This window comes from Eleutherodactylus coqui, chromosome 5 (genome assembly GCF_035609145.1).
Source record: "Eleutherodactylus coqui strain aEleCoq1 chromosome 5, aEleCoq1.hap1, whole genome shotgun sequence".
Taxonomy (NCBI): domain Eukaryota; kingdom Metazoa; phylum Chordata; class Amphibia; order Anura; family Eleutherodactylidae; genus Eleutherodactylus; species Eleutherodactylus coqui.
This window is the reverse complement of record NC_089841.1, coordinates 89,141,921-89,168,596: the sequence shown is the minus strand read 5'-3', so window position 1 is coordinate 89,168,596 and position 26,676 is coordinate 89,141,921. Positions and strand designations below refer to the sequence as shown.

At 43.9% G+C, this 26,676-nt stretch overlaps 2 protein-coding genes across 2 annotated transcripts; both read right to left on the bottom strand.

The window, feature by feature from the left end:
* Nucleotides 1–273: 273 nt before the first annotated feature.
* Nucleotides 274–16,389, bottom strand: LOC136626921 (uncharacterized). The gene is made up of 5 exons (XM_066601879.1): nt 16,195–16,389; nt 11,144–11,295; nt 10,013–10,181; nt 8,175–8,310; nt 274–2,776 (listed from the first exon to the last, which is right to left on the bottom strand). Exons 1-5 carry the CDS (start codon nt 16,250–16,252, stop codon nt 2,494–2,496), a joined length of 798 nt encoding a protein of 265 aa, XP_066457976.1. The 5' UTR covers nt 16,253–16,389; the 3' UTR covers nt 274–2,493.
* A 3,956-nt stretch (nt 16,390–20,345) lies between these two features.
* Nucleotides 20,346–25,849, bottom strand: CCNB1 (cyclin B1). Its single transcript, XM_066601878.1, has 6 exons — nt 25,718–25,849; nt 24,450–24,608; nt 22,487–22,723; nt 22,183–22,323; nt 21,038–21,148; nt 20,346–20,518 (listed from the first exon to the last, which is right to left on the bottom strand). The coding sequence occupies exons 1-6, from the start codon at nt 25,847–25,849 to the stop codon at nt 20,417–20,419; spliced, it is 882 nt and encodes a 293-aa protein (XP_066457975.1). The 3' UTR covers nt 20,346–20,416.
* Between the last annotated feature and the right edge of the window lie 827 nt (nt 25,850–26,676).

Below are 26,676 nucleotides of genomic sequence, written 5' to 3'. Positions count from 1 at the left end.
AAGAAATAGAATGCAACAAAGGATGGATAACAATATACAAAACGTATTGCCATATCTTACTTGGGTTGATTAATAAGGTGGGCATAAAAGGAAAAGAAATACAACTCCCAACATTCCGGAGGGTCAGTGAAAAGGTTGCCTGAGAGGTAACGGAAGTCTAAAAATAAACTCTGAAGCTTTATGCAATACAAATAAAAGTAGCTCAGCACCACACTCTTATGAAAGATATCTAAGAAAAATCTGTCTTTGTTACACATAGCAACCAATCACAATGCAGCTTTTATTTTACCTCAGCAGTGTAAGAAATAAAAGCTTCGCTCTGATTGGTTGCTATGGGCAACGAAGACAGATTTTTTTTTTTAGACAACTTTCCTAAGAGTGTGCTGGAACCACAAGTCTGCCTGGAGAATGGAGCTGTGGTGCGCACTTCTATGGGACTGAGGGAGAGCTGATTATTCTAAGATGACCAGACATCGCAATTTAGGCGGGACAGTCCCGCTTTGGGACCCCGTGTCCCGCTTTTCCCAGGGTCCCAAGGGTGACAGCCATTTGTCCTGCCTTTGGGGACATGGGATCACCATGAAGGTGATTACCAGCCGGGGTGCCGTTGCTGCAGGATGTACACACTAACGTCAGTGTGTACACCCGGGATCCTCCTTCCCTGACCTATGTTCCTTGGTTCCGCAGGAGGAAAGGAGAAGAGGGGCGGCATCCAGGCAGAAACATTTCTGCCCGCTGCAGCACTGAGCAGAGGAGCAGCGGAGCCCTGAAGACTAGGAGAAGGGTGAGTATATCAGTTTCAGCGAGGGAACTAATTACTTATAGGGCTACAATAGTGTTACCTATATCAGCCCCAGTAGTAATAGCATAACTACTGAGTCCACTGTGGAGGTCACTATTACTACTGGTGCCGATATTATGGACACTATTACTACTGAAGCCATTGTGGAGGTCACTATTACTACCAGGGCCACTGTGGAGGTCACTATTACTACTGGGGCCACTATAGAGGTCACTATTATTACTGGGACCACTGCGGGGGTCACTAATACTACTGGGACCGATATAAGGGACACTTACTACTGAGGCCACTGTGGTGGTCACTATTACTACTGGGGCTGATATAGGGGACACGTATTACTTGGGCCACTGTGGGGGGTCACTATTACTACTCAGTCCACTGTGGGTGGTCACTATTACTATTGGGGCCACTGTGGGGGTCACTATTACTACTGGGGTTGATATAAGGGACACTACTGGGCCGCTGTGGGGGGTGGGGGGGGCACTATTACTATGGAGGCCAATGTTGGGGATCACTATTAGTACTGAGGCCAATGCAGGGGTCACTATTACTACTGAGGCCAACATATGGGACACTATTACTATTGGGGACGATATAGGGGACACTATTACTACTGACGCCACTCTGCACTTGGCAGCATACCTCTACCTGACTTAGGGTATGTTTACACGTGGCAGAAATGCTATGGAATGTCCGCAGCATTCCTGCATCCAAAAACAGTCAAAATCCATACCATTGGTGAGGATTTTGACTGGATATCAGCTGCGTACCAGCTACTGATTTTATACCCCTCTGTCCCACTTTGACCCTTGGAATATCTGGTCACCTTAGTTATTCATCTCCATAGAAGTAAACGGAGGTGTGGTTACACATGCACATAACTGCTCCAATCACTAGGGATACCTGGAGAGGGCGTACTTGTGATCATGAGTGTTCCAGCAGTAGAACCCTCAGCAATCATACATTTATCACCTGTTCCATGGATACACGATAAGTGTGGTTAATGGGGAAATCCCTTTAAAGAGGCCAAAATAGGGCACTTGGAAGTTGTACAGATAATTCAGGGTCTATGACTATTAATTAGCAATTATACCAATTACAATCATTTTTGTAGGAGACATACTAACCAGTGAATTGTTATGTCTGTACAGGTTTTCAGCATGTGAACAATAATGTTTCAATTTTGTGATTGTCCCACGTAATCTTGTAGATATGATACCTTTCACTGGCTAACAAAAATACATGATGTTATAGCGAGCTTCTGGCCTGGTGACCCCCCAACAGTAATTCAGGGACCATAATAAAACTCTCATTCCCTTATCAACGTCTAGTTAAAATGTTTCTGTTGCAGTATTCCTTTAAGTACAAATCAACCCCATCCATGTCTGTGCCTTGTCATAAGTATGTATGTCATAAGTGTGTATAAATATGCATGCCTCTTTGGATCTAATCTAATTTAAGCCTGAAGAAGAACCCTGCGTTGGTTCGGAAGCTCACACTAACATCATGTATTTTTGTTAGCCATTAAAAGGTATCATATCTACAAGATTACTTGGTTTCTCTTGCTGGGAACAATCACTTTTTGCTCTACTGGCTGACATGGTACCAAACCTTATATACGCTCCTGTGAAAGAGCCCTCACTCAGAGTACCATCCATGAGTTCCTGAGAATGTTGTAATATGCTAATTATTCACCTATGTACAAGACCTAAATGTGTTGCTGGATAAAACCTTCTAGATTTTTCTTTCAAGTAATCCACACTGAATCCTAGATCTTGCACTTTTGGATGGTATATCCTTAGGTCCAGTTGGTCAGAATGGAGGGTTGTTTCCTCTAGCCTTGTGATCAGGGCTTGAAGTTCAGTGTTGAGGTTCTGCAGAGCTTCATTTTCATCTCGGAGAATGTTTTTTTCTTTGATGGCAAGGTCACGTTCCCATTTAGTTAAAGTTATCATCTCTTCAAGATTTTGCAATCTATAGTGCGAAATTATACAGACAGTTGTATCAATGTAAAAATGTAGCTGCTGAAATGTTAAAGAGGTTACTTTATAAGACGTCATCTGATGGATCAATCAGACAAGTTATAAGGGTCATAGCAATGTCCTCACCAATATCCAAAAAGAACTTTGTTGCTTCTCAGTTAAAATAAAAGGTAGATATGGGAACTAACAAAATAAATCACCTGCCTATATGCATTTTAACCCCTTGAGTGGCGGGTTTCCTACCACCCTGTCGTGCCCACCGGGGCAGGTTTTTTAAAATGGTCTAATCACTGAATTTCAACTAATTTTGCAGTTGCATCTCAAGAGCCATAACTTTTTCATTTTTCCATTGACATGGCCATATAAGGGCTCGTTTTTTGCAGGACAAGTTGTGATTTTTTTAAACAGGGGGGAGGAAAAAAAGAAATGGGGAAAAAAGAAAAAAAGGGGCCAAGTCATTAAGGGGTTAAATAATATATTAACTTCCTTCTCTGGGTCATTACGACACACACGGATGCCACATGTGTGATTGTATTTTTGATTTTTTTACAAAGTAAAGGGAGACAAGTGTTTTTATAATTTGTTTTATAATTTTTTACCTTCTTTTTTTTTAAATTTTTTTATTTATTTGTTTTTTTTGTCCCTTTAGGGGACTTCCACAGGGACCCATCAGGACCCCCTGATCACATTCCGGGGGTCCGATGGTGACAGCCCTTTACATGCTGCAGTGACAGCCCTTTACATGCTGCAGTGACATAGACTGCAGTATGTAAAGGGTTAACACAGCAGAGATCGGAGGTTTTCTCTGATCTCTGCTGTAAGAGCAAGTACCTAGCTGTCCTCTCACAGCCAAGCACTAGCTCTCCCTGCCACAGAGACCGTCGGCTTGCTTCTGACAAGCCGATGGTCTCTATGGCAACCTGTAAACAAAGCAGGAGATTGCCGGCAGATCGGCAATATCTTCTGCTGGTTTTTCAAAGCCCTTGCTTTGTTCTCTGTGGGACAGTGCAGGCAGAGCACACTGTCACAGCTTGTGGCATTGTGCTCTGCAGCTCCCATAGTGATACATAGCCCAGAAATCTTCCGGGCTATGTCGCTATGAGCAGTGCAACTCGTCCCGGAAAATTTCCAGGCGTGCCCCTCAAGGGGTTAAAAGTTGCATATTTCTTCAGATTTTTGTTGTTACAGCAGCCTGACAAAGAGGTCTACCGGTAGTAGCCTTGAAAGCTTGCATATTACCTCTATAATACCTTTGTCTAACAGAATGGTATTCAACAATGAGAAATGCAAAGTCCTACATTTAAACAAGAAAAAAGCACATACGGAATGGGAGGAATTAGGCTAAGCAGCACATGTGAAAAAGACTTGGGTATAATAATAGATCACAGACTGAGGCTTCTTCCAATGTATCAGATCATATGGGCATATTTGCGAGACGTAAAAACGTCTGGCCAAGCCAATATAGTGCCAGGCGTTTTTACATCAGGCCCAAAACATAGGCCTGGAACTATGTTTGGGCCGGAATACGTCGGCCGCTGCATGGGCTCCTATGTGAGCCCATGGCAGCGGCCGTAGGTGGGAGGGAGTTTAGCAGCGTGGCTGCTAAACTCCCTCTATTCTCCTCCCCTGCAGCAGCAAAAAAGGTAAACACAATTCTGGGATGTATTAAAAAAAGCATAGAGGCTAGATCACCTGGGGTAATTATCTCTCTCTACTCTCTCTTCGTCAGACATCATCTGGAATACTGTGTCCAGTTCTGGGCACCCCGATTTAAAAAAGACATCAACAAACTAGAGCAAGTTCAGAGAAGAGCCACCAGGACGGTGAGTGGTCTGCAAACCATGTCCTATTAGGAACGGTTAAATGATCTGTTTATGTTACGAATAGCTAAATCAGACCCACTGCGCTAACCAAGCAGCCTGGCTTTTGGACCAGACCTTTTGTGGGTGGCAGCTGACCCCAGTGGTGAGAGGTAATGCTGCAAGGCAATCTCATATGGGGTATGTTGCCTTTAGTTAATTAGGAGGATGGGAAGATCCCTGCTTAAAGGCAGGGTAGGCGTCCAGATAAGAACGGCTCTGCGCTAGAATCTCAGGGCTAACTATCCCTGGCAGGATACAGGGATGATGTACTGAACACAGGGCACACAGAACAGGACTCACTTACCACAGAGACGGGAACAATGCAAAAATTGTGAGGAAATACACAAAGTAACACAGGCAAAATCACAAGGCAAAGAACATACAGAATAAACAGATACAGGAACAGGATCAAACAGATAAGACAGTCCTAAGACAGGCGACCTAGATATGCTTAGTGTCTGAGACAGACATCCATTAATACTGAGGCAAAGAGGGAGGATTCCCAGCTCCCTTAAATATGAATGTGTTTGCCATTTAAGCCTGCACTGAGCAGGGTTAACTAGTGCAGTGCTGATAGAAAGTAGAAAAAAACAAGTATATTTACATAGAAGGAGCAGAGTGATGCCCGATTCCACCCAGAACAGCAAGAGGGCAGCAGTATCTCCCCTATTACGCCCCCACCCCCCCTGGATCCATAAACTCTGGATTCATCTTCCGGGGCTATGGAACTACTAATATAAGCAGAAATGGTGTATTCCGAGTGTGGTGTAAGGTCTTGAAGAAGCTTAATGCTACAGTTACCTACAGTGGAACCAGTCTAGAGAAGATCCATGGCTTGTCATTGAGAACTCTAGTCTCTTGCTTTGCAATGTCCCCCTGAAGACAGAGAACCCCGTTTAGGATCAAGTTGTCCATGACTCCACTTTCAATGCCTGTTGAGTCCAGTGTAACAGGTAGAGTTATTTGATTGTTTAGGGGGAGTGACATTGTCAAGTCCTTGTTTCCCTTTATGTGAGCGGAGAGGAGACAAAGCATTGTCGTGACTGACCAGGGATCTCTGCATCACCTTTGCAGGAAACCGTAATGAAGAAGAATTCTCTGGCAGACCCTGAAGGTTCTGAGGCACCGAGGAGCAACAAACAGGTTGTATTTGAAGTAGGAACTTAGAATAGCAAGATACCCCCCACCCAATCTAACACCCTCCTGGAGCTCCAATCCAAGCTGGGTTTATACATATGAAGCCAGGGCAGGCCTAGTAACAGGGTACTGGTGGAGAGTACCTAATTTCAGATCCAGCAGCTCTGTGACTAACTGGATAGTCTCAGAAAGGGTACCTTCACTCACAGTTGTCACCACCAGAGGCCTCTCTAGACGTTGGGTAGGAATCTGATTTTGGTCCACCAAGGCCTGATGCACAAAATTCCCTGCCGCACCAGAATTCAGATACGCAGTTCCCTGTGTCAGCCTAGCGGAGACGGACAATGTCACAGGTAAATGCAATCTGGGAGAGGACTGATTTATACCTAGGGTAGCCACTCCTACTGAACCTAGGCTCAAGAGTTTTCCTGATCTACGAAGACAGGTACCCACATAATGACCCGGAGCTCCATAGTACATGCAGTGCCTTTTAGAGCATCTGCGCATGCACTCCTCTTCAGTTAATTTGAGACGATCAACCTGCATGGGCTCAGGATCACTAGACACGAAGGTAGTAGGCGGGACTAAAAGTGTTCTCTGGTGCCAGGTGAATCAACTTCTTCTCCTGGGTATCCTCCTTGGTCCTCTCCTGGAACCGGAGATCAATTCTCATGGCCAGGGAGATCAAGGCGTCCAGGGAAGTGTGTACCTCACGCAAGCCAACCCGTCTTTGATGCGACCTGCCAAGCCCTCCGAGAATGCCGCTACCATGGCATCATTGTTCCAACTCAATGCTGAGATCAGGGTTCTAAATTTAATGGCATATTGCCCGATGGTGAAACTACTCAGATGTAGCAGGGAGGAGGAAGCCGAAATAGTACGACCATGCTTATCAATCACCCTCCAAAACGTCTCCACGAATATACTTAGGTCCTTAACCATACGATCATCTCTCTCCCCGAAAAAGGGTTCACCCAGGCCAATGCCTGTCTGGAAAGGTGAGACATCAGACAGGTAACTTTAGCATGGTCAGTAGGGAACTGGTGAGACAACAGCTCAAAGTTTAGCAAGCACTGATTAATAAACTCACAGCATTGTCTAGACTCTCCCTCATAACATGGGAGGGCAGATAATCGAAGACCAGATCCAGCCGCAGAAACTGACTCTGGGAACATCTGCTACCGGAGGCTGCGGTACCGCTGCATCAGTAAAAATAGAGTTCAGATGAGCATTCAGATTGTACTAGTATGACAAGATCTGTTGCTGAACCAATTCTTGGAACAAGTCTGAGATTTCCTTACAATCGAGATCAGCGGAATCCATGGTCTAAATGTACTGTTACGGATAGCGAAAGTGGATCCACTGTGCTCAACAACCAGCCTGGCTTTTGGACCAGACCTGGTGTGGCTGGCAGCTGACCCCAGTGGTCAGAGGTAATGCTGCAAGGCAATTTTAGATGGGGAATATTGCCCTTAATTAATCAGGAGGATGGGAAGACCACCTGCCTAAAAGCAGGGTAGGCGTCCTGATAAGAATGACCCTGTGCTGGAACCTCGGGTCTAACTATCCCTGACAGGACACAGGGAGGATGTACTGAACACAGGACACACAGAACACAGAACAGGACTGACATATCGCAGAGACGGGAACAATGCAAAGAGCAAAAGCACAATAGAAAGAGCATACAGAATAAACAGACACAGAAAAAGGATCAAACAGACAAGACAGTCCTGAGACCGGCGATTCAGATATGCTAAGTGTCTGAGACAAACACACATCAATACTGAGGCAAAGAGGGAGGATTCCTAGCTTGCTTAAGGCGCATGCATACGGCACAGACGGATTTCGCATGCAGAATCCTTTAGCGGAAACCGAACCTGACCGCAGCCATCGATCCTGCATACCTGTCAGTCATCTTCTTTATCTGTACTGTATTTGGAGCGATAATCATTAGTAATCATTGTAAAGGGGCTTTAACAGTTTAGCTTGCAAAAAAGTAGGCTGAGAGGAGACTTAGTAGCTGTCTACAAATATCTGAAGGGCTGTCACAGTGCAGAGGGATCAGCCCTATTCTCATTTGTACAAGGAAAGACTAGAAGCAAATGGATGAAACTGAAAGGGAGGAAACACAAATTAGATATTAGACAGTGAGGGGGATCAATGAGTGGAACAGGTTGCTACTGGAGGTGGTGAGTTCTCCTTCAATGGAAGTGTTCAAACAAATGCTGGACAAATATCTGTCTGGGATGATTTAGTGATTCTGCATTGAGCAGGGGGTTGGACCCGATGACCCTGGAGGTCCTGTCTAACTCTACTATTCTATGATTCTATGTAATTACAACATATATCTGGTCAGATTTTGAGCAGCACATTGACATGAACTGTACTTACTTTCTCATGTATTTGCTTTTCATCTTTTGAATTATCCTCCTAAGCTGCATGTTCTCTTCTTTGAGGGTCCTGTCATATTCATTATGCAGCAAAATTGCTTCATTTAGGACTTGTTTATGTTGTGAAATTGTAGATACTTAGGAGAAAAGAATAACGTTTACAGCCACTATACATATAAAGATGATTCACAGAAATTTGGATCAATATAACTAGTCATAGGAAAAGTTGGCCATACACTTAAAAGGGTTACTACTAGAGATGAGCGAGCGTACTCGGAAAAGCACTGCTCGCTCGAGTAATGTGCTTTATCCGAGTATCGCTGTGCTCGGGTCTGAAGATTCGGGTGCCGCTGCGGCTGACAGGTGAGTCGCAGCGGGGAGCAGGGGAGAGCGGGCGGGAGAGAGGGAGAGAAAGATCTTACCTCCGTTCCTCCCCGATCTCCCCTGCAGCCCCCCGCTCCGTGCCGGCACCCGAATCTTCAGACCCGAGCACAGCGATACTCAGATAAAGCAAATTACTCGAGCGAGTAGTGCTTTTCCGAGTACGCTCGCTCATCTCTAGTTACTACTCATCAAGCATGGGGAGCCATCACAACTGTCATTTAAAGCCATGACTGCTCCCTGTGCTGTCTGGGGGGTGCTGTTTAACAATTGCGGAGGGCGCCAAGTGGGTGAAGGGAGACATTGATCATGCAAGTACTGTTGTATCTTGTCGACACCGGAAGCTAGGGGCTGACCTGAATTTGTTGGAGGTAAAGCCCCCTGTCAAGCCCCTAGCTTCTGATTGTCTCTGTGTGCAGTCTCATCCCCACAGCTGTTAACTGCCCACAGTAAGTTGCCTGAGTGCTGTGAGTGGACGGTTAGGGTGAGGTTTAGTGTAACCATGGTAGTAGTAAGTGCCGTGCGTGCAGCTGTCACTCACCACCCCGCCGTTATAGTAAACACTGTCCCTGGCGATTTACTCTTGCCCTCCGCTGCTGGCACTCTGCAGGCCGCCGCTGTTGCTGAGACTCTCCCCAGCGCTTTCTGCGGTCATCCGCTCCTGTCACTGTGCAATCCACCACTGTGGATGACAGTGTCCCCGGCTCTGTGCTGCGATCATCTCGTCCTGTCTCCGCTGCTGTGGATGGCAGTGTCCCTGGCTCTGTGCTGCGATCATCTCGTCGTGTCTCTGCTGCTGTGGATGGCAGTGTCCACGGCGCTGTGCTGTGGTCATCCGTTCCTGTCACTGTGCACCCTGCCACTGTGGATGACAGTGTCCCTGGCGCTGTGCTCTGCTGATTCTTTGCATAACCGCAGCCTCTACACAAACTGCCAATTGAAAGCTAGGGGCTTTACAGGGAGTGTTAACTCCAGCAAAGCCAAGTCAGCCCCTAGCTTCCGGTGGAGACAAGGTGCAACAATACAGATCATGCAGTGTTTCCCTGGGAAAAAAAGTATGCAAAAAAGCTCAAATTTCAGGAAGAAGGAAAATTGTCTCTCTAGTGTTATATATTCCAAAGGTAACTACCCTCCAAGTCAGTGTCTGACTCTTTAAAGGGCCTGACAAAGGGTCAGACATTGACTTTCAGAGTGACTACTGTCCAATAAGTGGCAGGTGGCACTAGAGAGAGTTTTCCCTTTTCCTGGAAGGAGAGCTTGAGAAAGGGGATCGATAAGATGTTGTATAGCTGGAAGAGAGAACAGGGGGAGGCAGGCCAAACACCAGTCCACTAGGTCAGGGTGTGTGGTGTCACAGGCCATACAACCCTTAAAGTCAGCCCAGGGCCACAACTTCAGAGAAAAGTTTTATTATAGCTGTTAAGAAGAGATTCTTCTTGTCAAAAACAGTAATCCTACCTTCAGGTAACAAACTTGTTCTGTTGCTTGCTGCCTTTTGTAAAACTTGGGCAAGGTGATGGTGACCAGTCTCGTGAAGTACAGCACAGAATGATGTGAATAGGTGTCGGTCTTTACTTTTCAGCACATCAATAAGTTTGGCAACTTTCCGGTCTGAAGACTCTTCTAGCTTGTTTTATAAAACATAGAGACAGTACATAGTCATGTAAAATAACTAGAAATGGACAAGGCTGCATGTACCTCTGCACCACCCAGATGTGGCATATGGTCCTGGACTAAATAGCACAGCTTACTGCCCTATTTCACCCGGTAGAATACTGGCAAGATTATTGAAACTGGACAGACCCTATTATAGTCAGTGGGGTCTATCTGATACCATTTGTATCCGGTATATGCCAGATCTGGCACTTCCTATATTTTCATTCTTATATTTCCAAGAACGGAGTTGAACTGCAAAAATTAAACTAGAGACTAGGCACAGGTGTGAATGAGGCATAAATTGTAATGCGATTTGTCAGTTTTTTATATAATATTATAGAGACTGACCTCTAATATCAGTTGATGATATTTTATAGAGTTGGATTTACCCTTCCTATGGAAAAATTCCAGTTCATGTGAATGCTTCTGAAGGAATCCAAATAGGAGATATTACAGTGTCTCAGCAGCACCACCTAATAGTAGGTAGCTTTCCTACAAGTCAATGTCCTATCTTTCAACAAGCCTTGGAACATGACTGGGAATATAAGCCAAACCAGAGTCTTCTCTAAAAGGAAATGATAGCCATGTATAGACAGCTGTTTTGGGATTTTTGCCTCTTGTCAGTGCACAGATGGCTTCTGGCCGTCTGGATGAGAGGCCTATGGTGACCACCTAGAAGGTGTGGGAAGACTTAGAAAGCCATGCAATGCTCCTCTGGGAAATCTGGTATACAAATGGAAGATGTTACAATGCCTCTGCAGCTCGACCTAATAAGAAGGTAGCTTTCAATAGGTGATCGCAATGAACCCAGGGAATTTCTCAGAGGTTGTGTGTGATGTTAGATTCAGAATTATGGTTTGAGTGCTACGTTGGTCGTTGTGGCTTTGTATTCTACTCTACAAAAGTAGCTACAGAACCAGTTTTTTTCCTCACCTCTAGCAATCCTATCTGCTCAGTTGTCAGGATACCATTTTCTTTGAGCCTTCTGTACACCGAAGACGTGAGCTTAAGATTCTTCTCAATGAGCTGATGGAAATACTCCAGAACACCAGAATGACCAATATCCTTCCTTCCCGCAGAACCCACTAAAATATCACAATATACATAATAAGGCTAGAAATGTTGGCAGTGCAATACACCTTAATAAATCATAAGGCTCAAAAAAATACACAAAGTATCAAAGTGAACAGTCTCAGGATTCGAATGCTGAAGGCTCACCCTTAAAATTAATTCTGGGGCCCCCTGTAGAGTTAAATGCAAGTATTATCCAATCCCAATTCACAAAAATCTCACCGCTGCGTTTTCTATATATTTCAATAAAAGGTAGCTGTTTGTGTATGCGGCCCTGTCTTCATTGAAGTATATGGAGAATGCAGCAGGCAGGAATTGGTGGACTCCCATTTACCCAATATATGCCGACCCTGTATGGAAGTGGCGGGCTCAGGGTCCTCTGGGGGATTCACCTGTTCACCTGTGGGTCAGACAGAGCCTGGACAGCCCTCCACAACAAAAAGCCATGCTTGCCTCAGCTCTGTTCACTTACGTTCAGAGGTTCATTTTTTAAAAAGGGCATGAGGCAGAGACTTACGGCTCTCTCTAATAAGCATTTTTTTATGGCGTATTACATGCACAGGTTTTGCGTGCCTAATACGCGAAACCTACCTTTACATTACTTTTAATGGTGCCTCGTACACAGCATGCAAAATGTGTGCGCAAAAAAAGAACATGACACGCACTTTCTTGGCACGTATTATACATGCCAAGATAGTGTATTTGTTGACACACAGCGCTACTGCTGCGTGCTCCTTGCAGTGGGAGAAACTGCTTGTGAGCGAGCCCTTGGTAATGGCACTTTGCTAGTAGTCTGACCTAGAAATGTTTCATCATAGTTTATTCTGCTCAAGTAAAGTTTCTCTCCAGATCGTAAGTTCCAGGATAGAAAATGCCCTAAAGACTTGTTATTGCCTAAGCAAACATTTGTACAGGTTTGTCTTGTATTGAGGTAATTACATGTCTGGGAACTCATGGTAATTAGTAACTATAATGACTTGAATACTAATCTGTATCTATACTTACAAGACAAAGTAAAGCCTGGTTTAGACACAACGATTATCGCTCAAAAGATGTATTTTGAGTGATTTTCGTGTGATAATTGTTGTGTGCATTAAGCAAGGTGATCGCTCAAGTTTTGAGCAATCACTTTGCGCTCCGAGCGGGGTATGCAGAAGACAAGTGGGGCCGCTTGTCTTCTTCATCCAGCTGTTCTCTTCTCGCGCTCCAAGCGGGGTATGCAGAACACAGTTGGACCACTGTGTTCTTCATACCCTGGCTGTTCACGGAGCGCTCAGCTGGTATACAGCTGTGTGCTCCGTGTGAGGTATGCAGAACAGAGCTGGACTGCTGTGATCTTCATACCCCGGCTGTTCACGGAGCGCTCAGCTGGTATACAGCTGTGTGCTCCGTGCAAGGTATGCAGAACAGAGCTGGACCGCTGTGTTCTTCATACCCTGGCTGTTCACGGAGCGCTCAGCTGGTATACAGCTGTGTGCTCTGTGCGGGGTTATGCAAAACACGGTTGGACCACTGTGTTCTTCATAGCCCGCTTGTGTTCAGGGAGTGGGATACAGCTGAAACAATAGTATCAGCTGTATCCCGCTGTGAATTCCAGCGACAGCTTAACGAAAACTGCACAATGTCAGTGCAGTTAGGCCCAATGATTCTCACTCAAAAGATGGCTTTGAGCGATTTTTAAATGAGAATCGTCAAGTCTAAATGGGCCTTAAGGCCCTTTTACATGGGCCCTTACTTTGTGATGATCATTCTTGTGCTTTCACACAGGAATGATCATCGTTCAGTGAGTGGAGGCGGAGTGGGCCTCCATTCACAGTAAACAGGCATTAATAGATGAACTACTGCTTTTTTTTTTTCTTTACATGGGTCAATCCATCATTCAGTTTTATGTATGCATAAATTAAATGAAGAACAAAAAGTGAATAAATTCTCGTTCGCCGTTCAGTCGGGGCATGCATTTACACTTAACGATAATCGTTCAGATTCCCGCTGGATACGAGAATCTGAACAATTTATTAGCCCATGTAAAAGGGCCCTGTGAGAGAAGCCATAATGTTCCCTTATACGCCATCTTGCCTTTGTTCTCTAAAGTTTCTTTTTTGTGCTACATTATTTGTAGTATGTAAGCTCGTTGGAGCAGGACCCTCACCCCTACTGTCTCCATCAATTGATTGCTCCATGTAACCGAGGCTTTTTAATTTAGTTTTTTTGCATCTGTTCCCCATCTTGTTGCTAATCTATATTTAAGTCATTGTGCAAGAAAATATGCTATGAATAAGAACTCTGTTCGAAACATGTAAGCGCAGAAAAAACTTTTTGGAAGCTGCTTTTATCCATGATGTCAAAATAAAATTCTGCTTTTATCCTGGTATCCACGGAAGTGACGGAGGTTTTTGTCTTCTATTACAGTGGGGTATGCCTGCACCTGACGGTTGTTGTATCAGTGCGGTGAGCTGGCATTTTGTATTTACATTACCTTATATAATATATATTCACATATAAATGTAAGCATTAATCAATTAATAATTGCTAAACGCTGTCAATAATATACATTTACCAGCTAATGATTTTAGAGATAAATGACATGTAAGCACGTGACTAGGAGTAGAATTAACTCAGGAAGCGCATACATACGTTTTTAACTAATTACCAAGCCTAGAAATAGTTAGGCCAACTTTACATGGGCTAGCGCAGTGTTCCCCAACTCCAGTCCTCAGGGACCGCCAACAGGTCATGTTTTAAGGATTTCCTCAGTATCGCACAGGTAATGTAATTATGGTGGGTGCCTCAGACATTGCCACAGGTGTTCTTACTATAGGATATCCTGAAAACATCACCTGTTGGGGGTCCCTGAGGACTGGAGTTGGGGACCCCTGGGCTAGTGTGATATCAGGCCGAGAAACATGGCCTGATATAACGCTCGCCAACTTGCAATTTCCCTGCGGATCGAACTATTCATGCTGCATTGCAAAAACCGTAAACAAATAAAATAAATAAAAACTAGAGGCAGAATGCTTATTTTGTTCATTCCACCTCCCAAATAAACACAATAAAAGTACAAAAAAGTCATATCTAGCCCAACATGGTACCAATAAAAACTACAGCTTGTCACACAAAACGCAAGCTCGCACAGAGCTCTGTCCATTAAAAAAAAAACACATGGAAGGGTTTTTATTGTGCAAAAGTGGAGAAACCCAAAAATATTTAGGCCTCTTTCACACGAGCAACGGAGATATCGCAGCGATATTGCATGTGGTCTGTGCGATATCGCTAAGTTTTCTTGCGATATCATGTGATTTTAGCGCTCTTTTGCCAGGATTTTGTGGAGGATGGGGGGGTGCTTGAAATATAAGCCCTACCACTAAAATAAGCCTTTGCTGCTTAAAAAAAACAAAAAACAAAAACAAATACATCACAGCCGCTGTCAGCTACATAGCACTTCTTTGCAGGTTATTGGCACTTGTCTCCAGGCACCAATTTCTGGTCAGGAGTTTGAAAGAACGTGCCTCCAGGAAGCACTGGCTCTGATTGGTTCTCAAGCGCCGCAGCTTAACCAATCACAGCCATTCATTAGGAAGCGCTGACCGATGTCTTTAAACAAGTGCCAAAGCTGCAGAGGAGAAATGCGGCAGACCTGGCTGTTAGATGATATATATACTCACTTTTTTAATGCATCTAGGGCTTATTTTGGGGCTTTTACAGCAGGACATCCTACTGTAAAAGTTACATGGCAGCGCACGAAAACCACGTATTTGTTCGATGCAGCAGAAAGGAAAGCTCCATAGGGAAACATGGTCTACAAATCATCACAAATTGCGGCAATATTTAGCAACCTGCAGTTTTTTTCCTTCGCAATGTAGCAGCCTACAAAACATCGCTAATGTGAAGGGACCCATAGGAAAGCATGGGCTTCACATACATGCAACTTGTCTCATCGTGAGAAAATCAAGTGATTTTGTCTCCCATGTGAAACCGGCCATAGATGTAATTTTGATATAAGTTTTACAATACATTCTATGTACCCACAATTGCTACCAAATAAAACTACAATTTGCTACACAAAAAGTAAGCCTTCATACGGCCATGTCGACAAATACTTTTGAAAAGTGTCCTTTTGGGAAAATAAGCCTCCCCACTCCTGGGATGTGTAGCCATGAGCTAGGACTAACTTCAAAATCTGTATGTTCACATGAGTTTACTAATTGGGAATATCCCCAGGGCACGATAATCCAATAACGTGACATGGTTATAAAGGTAAGGTCTTCTAGTCCAGCACTGCATGTGCTTGAAGACCCACCCATCTGCTGTGGTCAATGGCCAGAGTTTTACTAGTGGGCAAGGCTTGGTCACGTGCGGTCTCCACAGTTTATCACTAGCAATAACTACTGCGACCCTAACATAGCACATTCCTAAACTGCAGTTGGTAGTAGGCTGCCCAGCATATCTACCAAAACTTTCAGATATTATGCTGTACATTCAGATCTTTCATCCTATAAACCACATTATTTTGGAACCAAGTTATCCCTTGATTTGGAATCACATAAGAATCAAGTTTATTCCCCCAATCACAGGTACAGCCAAGTTTATCTTGACTACAGTAACTTTCTGCAACAAGTTATCTTAGACCATTGACAAGTTATAAGATTTACACAATAAATACATTGTCACAGAAAGTTAGATTTCATTTAAAGTCCAGTTAAACTTTGCTGCACTTTGCAGTGATTTCTTAACTAGATCGGTTTTCAGATGAGCTGGGTGACATCTGATATGCTAGCAATTCCAGATCCCTTGGGACCCCAGTTGTGACTGCCATCTCCCCACCTCCTATAGCTACAGCTCTGGGTTGCTGCATGTATTTTCCCATTTATACCAAGTGCCTACATGTTGAGCAGACACCCAGCTCTAGCACTTACAGAAGCTTGGCTCCTCGTTGAATGTAACCTTCTTCCTGCTTGTTCTCATGCTGCACATCTTCTCATATCAGGAGATCCACAATTGCAGCTTTCATAACTTGAAGATTTCCGAGTCATTCACTCCTCCATGCCTATAGCATAGCACACCCATGCAGGTATCTGTTGTAGAGTTGTTGCCCCATTGTATGCTCTGTGGATGTCTTTATTGCTAATTGTTTGCGCTCTCGGATTTCATGTTGCCATGAGAGGGAGTTACTCCTCCAGTTTAAAAGAACCCATTAGAAAAGTTGCCTAGCAGTTTTATCTGCATTGATCTAATCCCTTTCATGTATTTGTTTGCTTTTACTTCCTAGTGTTTAGAATAAAGTGAACCTCAGAGCTTGCATTTCCATTCCACAAATACATTTTCTTGTAAGGGCTGACTGTACACTATTTGGAACCAGGTTGAATGTACCCAAAATACACCCATTGCAGCAGCATAGGGCCCAACAGACTAAGGAGCATATCGCTACCAAAAAAGTTCCCAATGACTATTGGATCTAGGATAGCCACAAAAAAAAAATATTATATATATATATATATATACACACACACACATACACACATGGGGCTGCTGATAAGTCTTTGGCTTTTCCCAGAAAGAAACCAGACAGGAAAATGAAACTTTACGTTCATTTCACATACTCTTCACTGATGTCACTTCTTACATCGCTATTCCAAGTTCTGTAAGCCTTGCAAAAAGAAGGATTTCGGTTGTGCCTCAAACCAGTCATCCGTAGCAGCCATGGCATCAGAAATGGTGTGAAATTTGGCACCCTTGAGGTGCTTCTTCAGGTTTGGAAACCGATGATAGTCGGAGGGAGCTAGATCTGGTGAATAAGGTGGGTGGTCAACCAGCTGGAAGCCTAGCTCCATCAGTTTTGTTCTGGTTGCTTGTGCAGTGTGAGCGGAGGTGTTGTCTTGCAGGAACAAGATTCCTTTGGACAGCTTGCCGCGCCTTTTGGCCTTCAGAGCTGCCTTCAATTGGTCCAAAAGTTCAATCTAATACCTTGCATTGATGGTGGAACCATTTTGAAGGTAGTCCACTAGCAGCATGTCCTCCTTATCCCAGAACACAGACGCCATCACCTTAGTGGCTGATTTTTGCACCCTGAACGTCTTTGGGTGAGGAGAACCACTGTGCCTCCACTCTTGACTGCTCCCTGGTTTCAGGGTCATGCAAATAAATCCAGGTCTCATCCATCGGGACCAGTCAATACAGGAAGTTCTTATCAGTCTGGAAACGCTGACAAATGGACCGGGAAGTTTTCACTCGCATGCTTTTCTGATCTGTTGTCAAATATTTGGGAACCAACTTTGCAGATAGCTTCTTCATGTTCATTGATAATGACACAAACACGTTCACGAGAAAATCCTCATGTCGTTTGCTATTCCTTTAGCTGAAATTGGGCAATTCTCCAGTATGAGGTTGTGCACAACATTGCCGATCTCCAGAACAACCGCTCGGTTGTCCAGGACGTTCCTCATCAGTGGTGCTGAAGTGGCCCGTTTTAAATTTGGCAACCCAGTTCTTAACTGTAGAATATGAAGGGCATTGATCCCCCAATGTCTGACTCACCATGAATATCCTCACGGACTTTCCTTGCAGAAACAATTTTATCACTCCTCTGCTCTCATTTGCTGTGAATATCGCCTTAGACGCCACCATTTTGTTTCCCCCCCCCCGTGCCTAGATCACTGTTGCCATAAGCTACAAACACAAAATTTTGAAAACCTAGTCGACACATAAGGCTTTCATGTGATGTAACATTTGTTACCATAGAAAACAAAAACCCACAAAGCCAAAGACTTATCAGCAGCCCCATACACTAATATAAATATATATTATATATAAATATTACACACACCAGCCAAGATGGTAGAGGGCACTCAGTGTATTTGTACCTTTGTTATTCTAGTAGTGACTAGAATTAGTAATTCTGCTCTGTCCCCCCCACCCCCCAATAGTAATAGCAGAAGGGGCCATAATAGTGAGCCCAGTAATTGTGTCCCAAGTGGCCCCAAAGAGCAATAGCACTCCTCATTGGCCCCAGAAATCAGGACCACATGATAGAAGCACGGCCTGTGAGCATTCTGCACTGGAATACCCGCAGGAATTCTGTGGTCAAATCCACACCTAAGGGCTCATTCACACAGGTGTATTTACATGTGCTATACAAGAATTGCTCCAACTACCAGACAATAGCCCTCATTCAAGCAAGACCCTTCAAGATTATGGAGGAGTGACACTCGGATCAGTAGTCAAAGCTGCACCCCCTGATGTGCAGGCAGGATTCCAGTGAGGATGTGGCACCTGCAGGACAACGACAAACCCCTTGAGAATACAAAAAAACAAACAAAAAAAACACGCTACATGTCCTTCATTGACAAGGCCTGTGACTGCACTGACCATGACATTCCCTACAAGAGCTGAGGGTATTGGCACATCTAGTCAAAGTTTTTTTCTTTTTTTAAACCAAAAAAGAAGCCACTGTGATAACATAGTATGGGGGACACAGATTTATTTGGGATTGGCAAAGGCGTCCAGCAGGGCTGCGTCCCCTCACCCTTGTTTAACCTATATGAGGAAGTGATCATGTGGAAAAACAGACCTAGATTAATTGCAAGCCGGGGTGAGAATAGGTGGCAGAAACCTCAATCTCTGGTGCAGAGGACAACTCTGCTTGCAGAAACAGAAGCTGGTCTGATATGCAAAATTAAAAAGGAATTTGGAGAAAAAAAAACAAAAAAAAAACCCTACTAGAATTTAAAGACAAATATTATGACAGCTGCAAAGAAGTGGCCAAATTCAAATCAAAAAGCAACAATGAGGTCATAGAGTGCATGCAAGACTTAATCTTCCTTGGTTTGAAAATTAACCAGGCTGAAGAATCTATGCCAGATAAAATGTAGGATAGCATTGGGGGTGAAGAATGATGCTAAACAGTGAAAGTCTGGAAAAGTAGGGATATCGGTACAGTACCTAGACGCAGGATAGTGCAAGCCACTCTTATCCCCATAGCCATGTATGGATGTGAGCTGGACTGTGAAAAAAAGCCAATAGAAGGATTGATGTGTATGCCCTGGATGGCAAGGAGGAAGAAACAGAAGTCCTGAAATCGTATAAGACCCGATATATCACTGGAAAGGAAGTTAAACCAGTCCCTTGTATTTTGGCCATGTAATGTGAGCAGAGTCTTTTGACAGCATCAAGCCATTGTGTCCCTTCTAAGCGGATATTGGCATGGGTATCAGCCAACTGAAAGCAGTGCAAAACATGGAGTGAGCTTGCCTTTAGGGTCGCATGACTAAACTGATAATCCAGCCCAGAGCACCATGGTGCCTTCTCCCAGGTCACAACTTGGTGCTACGAAATTTGACAAAAAAAAAGAAGCATGTTGGCAGTCATACTGACCCATAGAATAAAAGTAGTCGTCTGTACATTGTAGAAACAACCCAAGACTGGAACATGTACCCAGTATAAAAAAAACAAAAAACCAAACCAGACCATGTTCTCAGGAACTCCATATATAATATGAGAAGAAAAAGGGAAGTTGTACCAAGATAGTCATACCCTTTCCTGTGGATTACACCATATGATTGGGATTCTGAAAGGGACCCTCCTGATCTTAACAAAGGCCACACACCAGTTTGACTGCCTAATGCGCTGTGCATTAGTTTAAGACCCTACATACTGCTTTGATTAACCAGTGCTGCCCCCTTGAGCAGTGCTAGCCACTCAGAGCAGCATGCAGGGCCTTAACTTAGACTACCAATGCAGTGTGTATTAGGTAGTCAGAAGCGAGGTAGCCATCTTTGTTTGTCCAGGACCAGAGGGTTTCTTTAGTAGTGTTTCTGTCACATGTTATTAACATGGTTCAATTAAAACTGCATGTGTGTGTTTCTTCAGTGCAGTTTTAACTCCTTTTAAATATAGCAAAACCGTACATTTATGAAGCCCCAGCACTGATCTGCCAGTAAGCAATCCAAGTTATAGGATAGAAATGACTTTCTAGTTGCAAGTTAGAGCATTTGGACAGTGCTTCAGCAAGTCAATAAGAGCAGCCATTTGTTAATTTTAAATAAAAAGTGTGATGTTTTTATTAAAAAAGTTAAATGAAAGTTAAATAAAATGTTAAGAGCATTGATACAGTGCAGAGGGCAGTAGTTTACAGCATGATAGTTATGAGACACCCTTGGCAAAGTGAACCATGTTCTCTGAATTCAGCTGTGGCAGACAACTGATCCTCATGTGCTGACTCCTGGCGTATTTGTCCCGAACAGACTGCAAGACAAAAAAAAAAAAAAAAAAGTAGTCAGTTGACACATACAAACCAGAACACTGAAGAATGGCCATTTTACAAGAGGTACAGAATCAGTCTTGTGATACATTTTGAAAAGTAACTTTTAAAACCTTAAGGGAGTTTTTCCATTACTTAAAGTAAAGTCACAACTATTCTGTACTTCCTGGCTGCTGCAGCCAATCACTGGCCACAGCAGTGCTTTTCTATAGCCAGTGATTGGCTGCCACAGTCACATGTTTTGTCAGCAGCAACCAGGAAGTACAAAGTGGTGTCGAATTTTAAGTAGTGACAACACCTTTACAAAGTAAGTGTCAGTTCACAAAACTGCTGATGTGCTGGGTAAGGACACAAGGGGAGCAGGGCAATTTTCTTTTAAACCAACATGTCACGTCTTCCCATTACAATTCATAGTAAATCTGGTGGCAGAATGATCAATGCTTTGCAAAGCAGATTGACATACCCATCACATGTGCAGTATAAAGAGTAGATTTACCACTTACCATAAACTTTGTAAGTCCTCTGTTGACTTTCATAACATTCTTTGCCAAGTGTTGCATGACGAGAACCAGAGAACTTTCTGTATAGCCCATGTAGTGCTGTAGAACTGGAGTCTGCCAGAGAACCTGCAGTTAGAGACTGACTTCTGCAGAACAGATCATGTAGCTCAATGCCAAGCTCAATGTGTCACAACATCTGGTCAGGAGCTACAGAGAACTACTGTACATCACATTAGGGGGCAGCGTTGCTGCAGTCAGGCTCAGACTAGCCTGCATGTGGGGCCCAGCATTCTTCATGCACTACTTACAAGACATGGCATCTCAGGCAGTCATTTATTGATGCATAGGCTGACTGAGACAACATCTAGGTGCTTTAGAAGGCCGTCTAGTATCTTCCCTGGGCCCTCCTTGATGGCATGATCTCCCCATCTCATTGCTACTGCCTGTAACTCCATGGACATATGCCACCCCCCCACTGAAAGCACCAATCCAAGGAAAGGACGAAACAGTCTGATAAGGGCCACCAGGACAGAAACCCAAGGCAAAGGCCAGATAGGCCACTTCCAGATTGTGCTCTACAAGGAACTTTCTTAGGAATTAAGTCACTGACATGGCTTCGCTACAAATGGGCAATTTCAAGATTGACAATAGTCACATGGCTGTCATCATAACTGATGCTCACATGCAAAGCTACATAGCCATTAAAAATGTTGAATTGCCATTTTCCAACAAAATTATATTGATTCAAGTTTTGGCCATTCTCTACTGTCATACACCACTGGATAGTTGACATTTATAACATTCTGTGAACATGTCCACCAATTCCCACCCACTGCATTTTCCATGTTCTTCAGTGGAGACAGTGCTGTGTGCCAGTGGAACCATTTTTCCATTAAAGTGCATCTAGAATGCAGGGCCTAGGAGTTTACAGACAGGGATCAGGCATTATTTGCCTAGAGCTTTATAGTGGTGCTGCAAAGTTTTACTGGTAGATCCTAGGCACCCCAGTCTGACACTGGCTGCAGTAGTATCTAGCGCAAACAAGGTGATCAAAAGCAGTCATTCCCATTGATATGGAAGTGGTAGAGTATTGTCATTAGTCTGTAACCTAGAATCAAGACGCTAGAACATTCATCTAGTAGACTCACCCATTCACCACCACCAAGAACCTTCTGGGATAAATGGAAAGCTGCAGCTGCCACTTGTGATGGAGGAAAGTGAGCCATGTCATAGTCCAGCAGAGCCAGTTCTATCAGATACTTGGCCAGTGTGTGCAGTTCTGCATCCGCCTACAGTTATAGAACCATTGTTAGTAGAAAAGCAAGAGCAGCGATTGAGTAACTCTGAACCTTACCACAACATTAGATTAGTTAAGCCAGGTTTTATTCAAAATTGTTAACACAAACAGCAGTAGACCCAGGTCATGCTGACCATTCATAGAAATTCACTTGCCTCGCTGATCTTAGACGCTCTCCTCAAGAAGTGTAGGGCTAGAGGTTTTCCCATGTTGAATTTCAGTACTCTCAGGATCTGCATTTCCATGTTTCTAATCTGGGACTTTGTGTAGGTGTGATCAGTCACAAAAGCAAAGTCACCAATTGCTGGGCAGTAGATTTCTTCATATTTACATGCAAGGAACATTGCAGTCACTCCAGCCAGCTGCAGAAGCTTCTTTGGCACAGGATTTGCCTGTAAGAAAAGATTAAGTCTAATACTGCAATGTTGTCAATTTAGTGATAATCTTGGAATGGTCTACAAGACATAGTATTAGTACTGCAGAACTATCTGCGTGCAATCACTCCAGCCAGAGGAGCTTAAGAGATGCGGAGCTGGAGCGCAACACTTGCAGCCTGGACTTTATGGCCCCTTTACACAACATGACCCGTCTGGCAGGGATGTCAGACAGGTTGTCCCAGCAATGGTTAGTGCCTTTACAAAGGAATGAGTAATGCTCAGTGAATGGAGGTGATCAGGCTGGGGATCATTCTAGCCCACCTACATGGGCTGATAGTTATTCAGTTTTCTGCATTCAGAAACTAACAAGAACATGTTCGCTTCTTGTTCAGTCATTCAAGATTCATGCATCCAGTGGGAATCTAAGCCAGCCATTACAGGTAACCAGCCCTAAAAGAGCAGGATCAGTCCGAGTTACCTAAACCTGGAACAGAATTGACACATCTACCTTAACCTTTTCCAATCCACTGTCTGCCCCCTAAAGACATTGTGACTTAAGGCTGTACAGCTCTGATATTGGAAGACATCCATTGGGGTTCTCTTACTGTATATTGCCAGCCTTTCTGTCAGCCTATCCAACGTGTTACCTAATGTAGTAGTGGCTTTAGCCAGCAGATAGTGCCATTTTATAATGGCAGAAAAGAGTAAGCCCCTTAGGAAAACCAGGATACAAATTGGATTGGAAAGGGTTAATATGGATGGTATCCAGCACTTATGCACAGCTGCACTGTTCCAAGAGTGTATAAGGCTCTATCAGGCTTTGACTTTACCACTTTGAGAAACAGCATAGTGAACATGCTATATGGTTGATAAAGCCCATGCTAAATACCATTTACCCATACAAGAGGACTTGCAGCCAAGTACAGCCTTGGACCATTGGATCTAGTCTTCTGTTCATACGGATGCACTTGTTTCACTGGCTGTGGACTTGTACAAGACAGGCCTTGTTTATTAAAGTTAATTGAGCATCAGCTATTGGTGACAGCTCTTCTGTCAGTTACCCTAGCAGCTCCAGACAGACCATTGTGTCACAGGCTCACAATATAAAGAACAACATCTGCCTTCGGCCTCCTGTGTAGCCAAGCTGGCTGGATTCCAGTCATGAAGCCAGTATCCACTTTTCCAGCTAAGGCAGACAAAGCCATCATGACTTAGGACCTACTTCTTCAGTCATTGTTCCACCAACAGTTCCCATGGCCATAGCCCTCCTGGTGGACATACCCCAAAAATTGACCCAATCTTTCAGTGGCTAGAGTGAAAGCCAGGGATTTTAAAAATAAAGCCCATTTCCATTCTGTTCTATTATTGTGTGGTGAGTAGCAAGATGGGCTTTGATCTTGACCAATTTTATTGAATATTGTAGTGCCAGAGAGACTTGCACATGCAATCACAAGTATAAGACATTGCAACACTAAATTGCAGTGCATTATGGCTGTTAGACTCCATTGACAGGCTTAATAGGCTTCCCTACATGGCAGACCTGGAGGTCATTGTTTGGACAGCTAGGCTGTGATGAAAGCCACAAAAAAACAAACAAAAAAAAAAAACGCACTACATACTGCAATACTAAAGTATCACAGTATGTAGTGCAAGTGATTGCAAGTTCAATCGCCCTGTGAAAAACCTGTATATTAATTACATATACTAAGTGATTAATCATTCTGGAGATCTTAGTGCTTACCTGCAGGAAGTGGTCCAGAATACTAACAGTCATAAACAACGTCTCCTGCGCCAGTCTAAAACGCATGTGGACCTGCACCAGCCAGTCTATCAGGATAGTCCTCATGTTACCAGTGATTTCTTGTCCCTGAAGATAGTGTGGCTTTATGGCTTCTTTAGCCTGTCAAGACAAGCTTCTTGTGAGTAGGTGCCAAGAATAAAGTACCAACAAGCAGGAGTCCAAGGGCCCCTTTACACAGGATGACTTGTTGGGCACAGGAGCCTGAAAGGTCACCCCAGCAATAATCATTCCTGTTCTTTTTACACACAAAGCAAGCATCACTGACTAAATGGAGGCAGAGTGGTGGGGGTTAAAAGGGAACAACTGCCCCTTACTCCAGGCTGATCAGTCATTCAGCTTTAAGCATCAGTGTACAGGGGGCACATCTCTGCATCGTAAAAGCACCTGGTTGGGCGCTGTTATGTCGGTGGCAGCTGCATTGACTCCTATGAGAGCCAATGACAGCTGCAGGAGAAGGGAGGGAGTTTAGCAGTGTGACTGCTAAACTCCATCCCCCTTTTCTCCACCCCTTGCAATGGGAGAAGTGGGGTGGAGCCAAGCCCTGCCCCTCCCATTGCAAAAAGCAAGGGGCAGGAGCTCTGCACACTAAGGTCCTGCCCCATCCCACCTTCTTCCCTTGCAGAGAGGAGTCAAGGGCTGTCTTCCCCCACCCAATGGCATATATGCTGCCCCGTGCATCACACAGTAGTATTTATCAGCCAGCATATGCACGAGTGAATAAGCCCTGAGTGAGTTGTTGCTGATGTAAAGCAGCTTTGAAATGAGTTATTTTCCTGTGCAAGTTCTGTCCATATCATAATTATGGAACTGGCAATAGAAGATAGTCAAAAAACAAACACTTAGGGCTTATGGACATTTTAAATTGACTGATGCAGTCTGAGTTAGCTTAAACAATACTCCCACACAATAAGAGCCAAGATCATTTCTCTTTTCATTGTTACTTGCTTGAATTCAACTGAATAGGTCCCATTTCCAGATTGAGATTTTGGTCCATAAAGAGAAAAAAAATAAATGTGCACGTATCCTAAATGTCAGAAACAGCACACCATCAGCCCATTTTGTACACTTGAGACAAGTTATATACTTATTAAACACAAGCCCCCTTCTATTCACATCCTTTATTTTCATACCAGTGAGTGCCAGAAGGAATACATATTGGTGTGAACAGAACCTTTTACCCAGAAACTGTGCCTCCGCTAGGCACCCACCTCCAGCTCCATCAGATAGCAGTAGATCTCCTTCACATAGTCACTGCAGAGCATGGGGTTGTCAGAGTCCTCCTCATCCACATCCTGTATCTGAAGAAGGGCATCTGAGAAGCCCTGGCTTTCTTCTTCCATAGGAGAGGCCTCAGATGTTTCCATAGGACTTGGAGAGGCCTGCTAATACAGCAACAAAGTATTTAAATTATTGTGCAGAAGTCATACCAAGCCACCAGTATAGCTAGCTGATAAGGTTAGTGTGTCAAACTAGAGGGTCTTAGGTCACATCTACCGTGGGTCTGTCAGGAGCCATTAGTCAAACGGCAGATCTATCCCTGTTATGGCTTCTGTCATGAATGGAAGTCATGATGCATATGTGAACAAAGTCTTATTCAGCAGTTCAACTAAAGTAGTGTTCAGATGGTAGAGTTTCCCCAATGACTAAGCCTTGGACATCTGCTGTGGAATAGCTGTCTGGCGTATAGACTTCAGCCAATTTCAGTAGGGCTAAGCCATATATATCACCTGTTGCAACACCACACATTTTTTGAAATCTGTCAGAAGGTAAAAGCTACAGCATGGGTTTCTCATTCAAGTCAATGAGATACTGGTAGATTGGTCATAGACTCCATGTGAAGATGCCACTGCAACATGCAGTTAATGTTTAAAGTCTAGGCTTTTTAGAGAGCAGAAGCTTAGTGATCCTTTGGTTCTGGACAAAGATGGTCACACCACTTACTACCTAGTGCATATTGATTAGTATCCATCTTTAGTCTAAGGGTCCTTTTACACTGCTGGATCACAGGAAGCCGAATTATTCAGTGTAAGTGCCTGCACCCAAACAAGTCCTGGGACTCCTGAAGATCCCCATATGAATGTTGTTGCAGTCATATCAGTGCTGACATTTCTTTCAATCTATAGGATAGGGTGATAACTTTGTCACGAGTTAAAGAGGTTGTGCCAAG